Source organism: Rhincodon typus, unplaced genomic scaffold, assembly GCF_021869965.1.
Source record: "Rhincodon typus isolate 14 unplaced genomic scaffold, sRhiTyp1.1 hic_rhity00003245, whole genome shotgun sequence".
In the NCBI taxonomy this organism is placed as follows: domain Eukaryota; kingdom Metazoa; phylum Chordata; class Chondrichthyes; order Orectolobiformes; family Rhincodontidae; genus Rhincodon; species Rhincodon typus.
The window spans coordinates 9,408-19,042 of NW_025968883.1; the positions used below are offsets into that span (position 1 = coordinate 9,408).

General features: G+C 41.4%; 1 protein-coding gene across 1 annotated transcript; it reads left to right on the forward strand.

Annotated features, from left to right (window-relative positions):
* Positions 1–5,733: 5,733 nt before the first annotated feature.
* Positions 5,734–9,408, forward strand: LOC109938388 (ferritin, heavy subunit-like; the record flags this gene model as incomplete). Its single annotated transcript, XM_048593604.1, has 3 exons — positions 5,734–5,869; positions 8,984–9,130; positions 9,283–9,408. Coding segments are annotated over exons 1-3 (375 nt in total), but the record flags the coding sequence as incomplete, so codon positions are not given.
* Positions 9,409–9,635: the final 227 nt, after the last annotated feature.

Here is a 9,635-nt window from a genome sequence, read left to right on the forward strand (position 1 = left end):
GAAAAGGTGAGCTGGTCTGATAACATCCATGAAGAAACAAAAATCAGAGTTAGCATTTTGGGTCCAGTGACCCTTCCTCAGAACAGCTGGTAACAAGGAAAACATCAGTTTATGTGCAGATGATAGGGAGTAAAAGATAGGAAAAAGGATAGAGCCCAAAGACATAGAAGAGTAGTTGGATAGATAAAGGAGTTGATAACGATCTGGCTAGGAGGCTGAATAGCTGTAAATGGGATAACAAAGTGTAGAGCTGGATGAACACAGCAGGCCAAGCAGAATCAGAGGAGCAGGAAGGCTGACATTTCGGGCGTAGACCTTCTTCTGAAGAAGGGTCAGTTTTTATTTAACATCCTTCAGCTGGTGTATTAATATCAGTATCGCTGACTTCTTCTGGAACTGATGAGAGATGTATCACTTCATCAAGAGATGGGCAAACACAGATGCAATTGTGCTCAATGTTATCTTCAAGTTTGAATCTCCCGAGATATATTGGGAATGTCTGATTTAGAAAATTCTATCAGTTTCAACTTGAGGAAAGTTACAAAAAATTCCGTTGCAGACAAGAGTCCATAACATAACTGTGAGAAAGTGAAGCATGTGGAATAAACCTTCAGAAATAGTTTGGAATTGGTAAGGGTGTAGGAGATAGAGAAGAGCTAATGGCTATCTACATTGAATAGCAAAGCTATGGCAATCTTTCCCCAGGAACCTGTACATGGGCCTGAGAGTCACATTTAGAAATGACTTTGGTGAAAGAATAGAGAGATGTGCATTTTGGTTTCCTTCACTTCCCACATAAAGAATACCATAAATCTAGACATTGCTGTCTGAACAGCTTAATTGAACATTGACTCAATTGAACATTTCAAACTGAGATTAGTGACCATTTGCTAAAGTGAAGGGTGTAATGTGGATATGGAAGAGAAGTGGGTTACACAGAGTTGAAATACAAGATTCTATGAATACATGATTCTATGATTTTAAAAAAGCCAACCAAGATCCAATTGAATGGTGAAATAGGCTTGATGGTTTGAATGACCTCCTCCTGTTTGCATGGTTCAAATTATTTCAATCTACTTGTGTTCCACTGCGCTGCTTGGCTCTGGCTGTTATACACCATTCCCTGTCTAAAATTAGTGCCTGGATTGATGGGAGATTCCTGATTGGCTAACAAGGATTGTCAATGATCAGTGGTAACATCATTCCCTGGTTGAGTGCAGGATGTCCCAGGAGTATAAATACAAGAGCTTGTGGTAGAGAGGCTAAGTTCTAGAGTTGTCTAGGTGATAGTGAAGATGGCCTCCCAAGTGTGTCAGAACTACCACAAGGATGTTGAGGATGCTGTTAACAAGCAGATCAACCTGGAGCTCTATTCCTTCTATGTATATATCTCCATGGTGAGACTTGTGTGTTTTGGGCTTTGATTTTAAGATCAAGATTGCTCCTTTGCTATTGTGACTGGTTAGTGTCCTCATGCCAATGTGTGTATGGGAATGCATTTCGAAGTCCTCTTGAGAGCAACCAGTGAGGATATTTGATAGAAGTCAGATTCCTACTTTGCATTTATGTTGAAATGTAAAACTTTGGTTTTTGTGAGATGTCTAACATCACATTTATTTTCAAAACTGTAAACCCAGTCAGCTGTAATGGGAAGTAGGTGCAAATTATTGCAAATGGTGGAAGTCCTCCTGAAAATAGGCTAGAAATCACTGGGACAGAGAGCATCGTTAGAGGGGAGGCCAGCTAATATTCTGAGTCTGGAAGACTCTTCAGAGTTGATGTACTTCTGGACTGTATGCAAGCATGTCTGTAATATTCCTTTAGTGGGTCATTTTAACACAGCATCGTGCTTGTGTGCCCACTTGTCTGTCCTGTGCTTGCTGCAATGGTCCAGTGAATCACAGTGCAAACTGGAAGAACAATCTCCTCTTTAGACTAGGCACTTGACAGCCCTCTGGGCTAAATATTGAGTTCAACACCTTCATATTGTGAACTGTCTCCCATTTCTCCCTTATTAGCGTTAGCTGTTGTATTCTGTCACCATGTCTGTCCTCCCCCCAATTCTAGTGGGACCATCTGTTCCTTCCAGTTTGGCATTTGGATGCCCCATTATTCTGCTATTCTGCTATTCTCTCATTCCAATTACTTAATCTGAATAATCAACATCTGCTCTCCACTTGGCCACTGCCCTCAGATACTACATAACTGCTTTCCCCCTCAACACCTCATGTTAGTTGAGTCAGCCAAACTTGAAATGTTAGTTTGTTCTCATTTCCATGAATGCTACCTGACCCATTTGTGACTGCGAACATTTCTTCTTTATAGTTTAAGAAGGTGACCATTTCTTTCCAAACTTTTGGAATATGATTTAGGTTTGCATTCGTTTTAAGTGGTGAATGTGTGCTGGAATTTCCTGAAGTGGAGTGCCTTTTATGGTGTGATAATTCCAGGTTAGCTATCTAGGAGATTCTTGAGACAATGTCCTCTAATTAGATCAAGGGAAGGAAAAAAATACCTAACTGGAGTGCAGTATGAACTGAATGCTGCTGGATGAATTAGTTAATACAAACATCAGAGTTTTCCACTTCCACCACTTAGTCACTTGCTGAGGTGTTACAGGAAGCTTTTGTTATGCTCAGGACAACCTTTGTTAGACTAATGATGTCAGTCAACATTGCTAAAAGCCAAGATGTTTAATTTTTGTGTGAGCCGCCAACTTTGAATTCCTTCTGCATCTGTTCTGATTTCCCTTCATGTTTGTGCTTTCGATGTCAAACCATTTCCCTCTCAATTTCCCAACTCCATGGCTTATTGTCATGGACACTCTGGCACTGGACCTTCATTTTTGCTTCCATTTGTAAATTCACTGAGCTCTCTCTCAAAGAGGGGTATCAGTCCTTCAAATTCTATTGCTGAAAGAATAGAACAGAACTGTAGGTCCCCGATTACTGACACAGAATGTCACTAAATTGTCAACAGAAGCAGTAAATTGAAAGGTCACTGAAATTGAATGCCATAGTGTACAGAAAGAGGCTATTCTGCCCCTGCTATTGCACTTGCTGCTTTAAGAAGAATTACCTAGCTTCAATCTCTTGTATTTTCCCTCCCCAAACCTTGTACAAGATTGGATTTAATTTAATCCAAATAATCTGCTGCCCTCCTGAATGTGCCCCCAACACTTGTGGGTAGTGCATTCCATAGCCTAACTGCTGCAAGAAAGGTCCTCATTTGGCCCTTGTTGCTTCGGCATATTACTTTAAATGTTTCCACACTTGAGTGGGACAGTTTCACCCTAGCCAATCCATGTAGGCTGCTCTCAATTGTTTTGAAAACATCTATGTGAGCTCTAAGGAGCACCGTCCCAATTTCTCCAAATAATTGGGCAACACTACATTGAAATACTAATTTCCATAGGCTTGTGAATTAGCATTAGGATATTGTTGTAACACTCAGTGAACTACTATAGCACCGTTCCTGCTGGTTGTCTTGGGTTGTGCTCCTCCAAATCGGTGGTAATGGCCTCTAGTAAGTTCCTTCTCTGATAACTGAAGGAGTCTGGCCAATGTGAAAGGAATCCAATATTACTGTCTTTACTTGTTTGTTCTGAACAGATTTTCTAGCTTCTAGTTGAATAGTGTGCTGCATGTCCTGCCCTGTTGATCTCACCGTGATTAACCCACTGTGTTGAATGTGGAAGATTTGTTCTCGGCCACTTGAGGATGTGCCTGAAGTGGATGTTAGTCTGACAGTCATGCATCATGCACAGACTCTTCAGGCCAAACTGCTCGTGCCAACTCCATGTGTTGGGGGCGAGAAGGGTGGGGAAGTCTCCCATCAGATCCCTCTTTCAAATCCATCCCCCCCTCCCAATACACCTAGGGCCTCCAGTTTTTAACCCCATGACTGTGGGACAAGGCCAACTATTCACCTTATCAATGCTCCTCAGACTTTAAAAAACATTTTTTAGGTTGAGCTATAGACAGGGTGGATAGCAAGAAGCTTGTCCCCAGAGTGGGGGACTCAAATACTAGGGGTCATGATTTCAAGGTGAGAGGGGAAAAGTTTTTAAGGGCGATATAGTTGGAAAGTTCTTTACGCAGAGGATGGTGGGTGCCTGGAATGTGTTGCCAGTGGAGGTGGTAGAGGTGGGCATGATAGTGTCATTTAAAATGTATCTAAACAGATACATGAATGGGCAGGGAGCAGAGGGATACACATTCTTGGAGAATAGGTGACAGGTTTAGATAGAGGATCTGAATCGGCACAGGCTTGGAGGGCCGAAGGGCCTGTTCCTGTGCTGTAATTTTCTTCGTTCTTTGTTACTTGCAGTTCTCCATGTGCCTGGAGGGCTGACGTGCCCTTGGTCAGGAGTTAAATATAGCCCCTGAATATTTCCTACACTGGTGCATTCTAAACACTTCCCCATAATCAACAAGTTTCAAATGTTAAACATAAACTCAACATTTGCAGAAGGAACAGAACATTAGACTGCGTGATGTTTGTCATTCGCGACAGAAAGTTCCACTCAAAACTTGATGGCGATAGGAGCAGTAGAATTCTGGTAGAGGCATCTCATCGATGAACTTTTCATTTCACGAATTTCTTTCACTCACAGATTGATGGCAAACTATCTAGTGCAGGACAATATCCATCAATTGAGAAATCAGATTTAACATTTCAGGTCTGGTGATCCTTCCATAGAAGGGAGCAAGTTCGGAGGAAGTGCCATTGGACCCAAGCCTTTAACTCTGAGCTTTTCCAGAAATTTCTGTTTTGTTTCTGATTTACACCATCCATTGTTCTTTCAATTTTTATTTAGCATCATTCAATTGCTGTTATTAATATCAGCATCACTGACCTCTTCTGGACCTGATGAGAGATGTATCAATTCATCGAGAGATGTATCAATTCATCAAGAGATGGACGAACACAGATGCATTTATGCTCAATGTTGTCTCCAGGGTTGAATTCCTTGATGTATTGGAAAACTCTGTTTTAGAGAATTCTAACATTTTCCACTTGAGGAAAGTCATAGTAACTAAATTCCATTGCAGACAAGAGTCCATGACATTACTGTAAGAAAGTGAAGCATGTGGAGTAAACCTTCAGAAATGGTTTGGAATTGGTAAGGGTGTAGGAGATAGAGGAGAGCTAATGGCTATCTACTTTGAATAGCAAAGCTATGGCAATCTTTCCCCAGGAACCTATACATGGGCCTGAGAATCAAGTTTAGAAATGGCAGTGATCCAGGAATAGAGAGATGTACATATCGATTTTCTTCAATTCCCATGTGAAAAATACCATAAATCTGGACATTGCCCAAATAAAACCTTAAATGAACTTTGATTCAATTGAACATTTCAAACTGAGATGGGTGACTATCAGTTCCGTGAAGGGCAAAAAGAGGATTGGAAACATAAGTGGGTTACACAGAGTTTAAAAAACAAGCCAACCAAGCTCCAAATGAATGATGAAATAGGGTTGAGGGCTTGAATAGCTTCCCCCTGTTTGCATGGTGCAAATGATCTGAATCTACCTGTGTTCCAACGCTCTACTTGGCTCTGGATGTTACTCATTATTCCCTGTCTTAAATTAGTGCCTGGATTGATGGGAGATTGCTGATTGGCTATCAGGGACTGTCAATCATCATTGGTGACATCATTCCCCAGTTTAGTGCAGGATGTCCCAGGAGTATAAATACAAGAGCTTGTGGGAGAGAGCCTTAGTTGTAGAGTTATCCAGGTGATAGTGAGTAGGAATAGTGAAGATGGCCTCCCAAGTGTGTCAGAACTACCACAAAGACTGTGAGGATGCTGTTAACAAGCAGATCAACCTGGAGCTCTATTCCTCCTATGTTTACCTGTCCATGGTAAGACTGCTGTGTTTTGGGTCTTGTTTTAAAATGAATATTGTTCCTTTCTTGTTGTAAGTCGGTAGTGCCTTCAAGCTGCTGGTTAGTTTGTTGATGCACTCTATGGTTTTCCAGGGAACAAATACAGTTAAAAATCTTTGATAGAAGTTGGGCCCTATTCTGATTATGTTTTGAAGTGTTTTTAAATGTGAAACTTCATTTTTAATGAGGTTTCTAACATCTACATTATCTTCAAGTACTGCTAACTGTAATGGGAAGTAGGAGCTAGTTGTTGCAGATAGAGGAATCCTGACTGAAAATAGGCTGGAAATCAGTGGGCCAAGGAGCATCCATAGTGGGGAAGGCAAGCTAATGTTCTGAGTCTGGATAACTCTTTAGAGTTGATGTACTTTTGGCCTGTGTAATTATGTCTGTGATATTCCTTTAGTAGGTCATTTTAACACTGCCTCCTGCTTGCTTGTCTGTCCTCTGCATGCTGCCATATTCCAGTGAATTGCAGTGCAAACTGCAAGAACAATATTTTATCTCTAGATTGGGCACTTGGCAATGTTCTAAACTCTATGCTGAGTTCAATACCTTCAGATTATGTGAACTATAGTGCTTTTTTTACGCTTTAGTAGTGTTACATTCTGTCACAATGTCTGTCCTCCCTCTCTTCCCCCACCTTGACTGGGATCATCTGTTCCTTCTAGTTTGGCAGTTAGATGCCCTATTATTCTGCTATTCTCTCACTCCAATTACTTAATCTGAACTATCCATGTCCTTTCTCCACTTAGACTTCACCCTCCAGATGCTGCATAAATGCTATCCCTTGACACTACTAGTCAGCTATAGTTGAAATATTAACTTGCTCTCTTTTTCCATGGATGCTGCCTGACCCACTTGTTATCTCTAGCATATTTTTTTTAGCTGGATTGGAAAAACTCCTAAGATGGCTACTTTAGTTGTTAAACTTGAGGAATATGATTTTAGGTTTCCATTCATTTTGAAGTGGTAAATCTGCTGAAATTTCCTCCAGTGGAATGTCTTGTCTGATGTGATAATTCCAAGTTCTCTATTTAAGAGATTCTTGACAATCACTCCTAGTTAACTGCAGTTTCCTTCCCTCAGGGTCTATGAACTGAATGCTGGATTGACTTGTTAATACAGTTTTCTACATCTACATAATCACCTGCTGAATTGTTTATAGGCTGTGGCTTTTGATGTGCTTGGGATAGCCTTCATTAGACTAATGATTCTTCAGTCAGTAATCTTAAACCAAGATGACCAAAGTGACTGGTGAACTGCCAACTTTTTAATTCCCTCTGCATCTGTTCTGATTTTCCCTTACTTTTTGTTTTATGCTCCAGATGTCAAACCATGAGCCCTTTGATTTCCCAACTCCATGGCTTATCATGGACTCTGTCTGAAACTTAACCTTTTTTATATTGCTTCCATTTGCAAATTTGCTGAGCTCTAACATGAAGCTTTCATAACATAATGAACTGTTATTCTGACAATCCCTGAGGTTCCTTTGAAGATTTGGAATTGTTCCAGTGTAATTCATTGTTGGAATAGTATACCCCCTCTGACTAGCAGAAGGGGGCTTACTCTATTCGATGCCCTAGAGGGCATCCGTCCTGCAATTTTTTTCCATTGCTGAGATGCCGATTCATTGATGCCGATTCATGAAATTGTGAAGGTCACTGAAATTGAATCTCTTCTACAGTACAGAAAGAGGCTATTCAGCCCATCATAGTGCACTCACTGCTTTGAGAAGCATTACCCAGCCCCAATCTCTTGCTCTTTATCCAGAACTTGTACGGGTCTATTTTAATCCACATAATCTGCTGCCCTCCTGAATGTGCTGCCAACACTTACTTGTGGGTAGTTTATTCCATACCCTAACAGCTGCAGGAAAGGATTTGTGCATTGGACCCTTGTTCCTTTGGCCATATTACTTTAAATGTTGACACACTTGAGTGGAACAGTTTCTCTCTATCCAGACCATTTTCAATTGTGAAAACATCTACCTGATCTCTAAGGAGAACAGTCTCAATTTCTCCAACCAATAATTGGGCAACACTGCATTGAAATAGAATTTCCATAGGCTTATGAATTGGCTTTAGGGTATTGCAACACTTGGTGAATTATTAGACCAGAGCTCCTACTGGTTGTCTTGGGGGACCTGGCTTCTAGTCAGTCACCTTCCTGGTAACTAAAGGAGTATGATGCATAAATCTGGCCAACTTGAAAGGAATCCAATTTTCATGTTGTACTTCCATGTTGGTTCTGATCAGGTTTTCTGGCTTCTAATTGAGTAGTGTGCTGCATGTCCTGCCTTGTTGATCTTGCTGTGATTAACCCAGTGTTGAATGTGGAAGATTTGTTCTTGGTCACCTTGAGGATTTGCATGTGAATGTTAGTCTGACCGTCATACATCACAAACAGGCCTTTTGGCCCAAATTGCTCATGTCAACTCTATTTCCTAAACTAGTCCCATTTGCCTGTTTTGCTCCTCCCTCTAATCCTTTTCTGTTCATGTAACTGTCCAAAGATCTCTTTAGATGCTTGTAACAACTGTACTTGTATCTATCTCTCCCCTGGCAGTACATTCCATATACCTCATTCTGTAGGGGAGAAGTTGCCCCTCTGTCCCTCTTTTAATTCCCCCACCCCACCTTAAACCTATTCCCTCTAGTGATGAAGTCTCCTGCTGTAGGGAAAAGACCTCAACTAATCATGTGACCTCTGTTCCATAGACTTTATTAACCTTTGTAGGCCACCCCTCAATCTCCTACTTTCCAGTGGTGGGGGCAGGGAGACCTGACCAAACCTCAACTCAGAATTCAATTCCTGTTTTGGTAACATCCTTGTGTTCACATTCACAAACAGTTAAGTAAACTCACCAATATTGGCACCATTTCATTGTCTAGCTGAATAATGTACCTTGCATCTAATGCATCAGAATTGCCAATGTTGTGAAGAATCAATAAAAACAATTGGCCAAAATGCCAGCCTTTTAATTGGAAGACCACTATTTGATTAGTGGTTAAATTAACCACTGATGTTATCTTCCAATGATCCATAGATGATGCCTGACCTCACTTTCTTTCCACTTCCTGTTTGCAGTCCTCTTTCTTTGACCGGGATGATGTTGCCCTGCATCACTTTGCTGAGTTCTTCAAGGAGCAGTCCCACGAGGAACGGGAACACGCTGAGAAGCTGATGGCATTCCAGAATAAACGTGGAGGCCGAGTCCTCCTGCAGGACATCAAGGTTGAGTTTAATTATACTTATCCAGCTTCACTGCAACCTGTGGCACTAAATGTTTGGATTAATACAGTGACTATGATAGCATGCTCTTCCATCCCTCTTCCCTTTGTGGATTTTCCAATCTATTCAAACATCTGCCTCTTCCCTCCCTCCAGAAGCCAGAGCAGGATGAGTGGGGCAGTGGTCTGGAGGCAATGCAGAGAGCTCTGCAGATGGAGAAGGATGTGAACCAGAGTCTGCTGGATCTGCACAAACTCGCCTCTGGCCACATGGACCCTCATGTGAGTTTCTAATGTGGGCATTTGGAGAAGCTGGGTTGTAGAATTCTATAGCCATTGAGTATAGGTCTTGCTTTGATATCACAACCAGCACATGAGCTGTGTTGGATGACAGGACATGAGCAACTAAATTATGTGATGTTGGAATGTTGTATCATAATACCACTTCTGACAATGCTGTCATGTTGGGAGGTTATTGCCTTCTCTCTTAGAGGGAGGGCAGAGGTGCT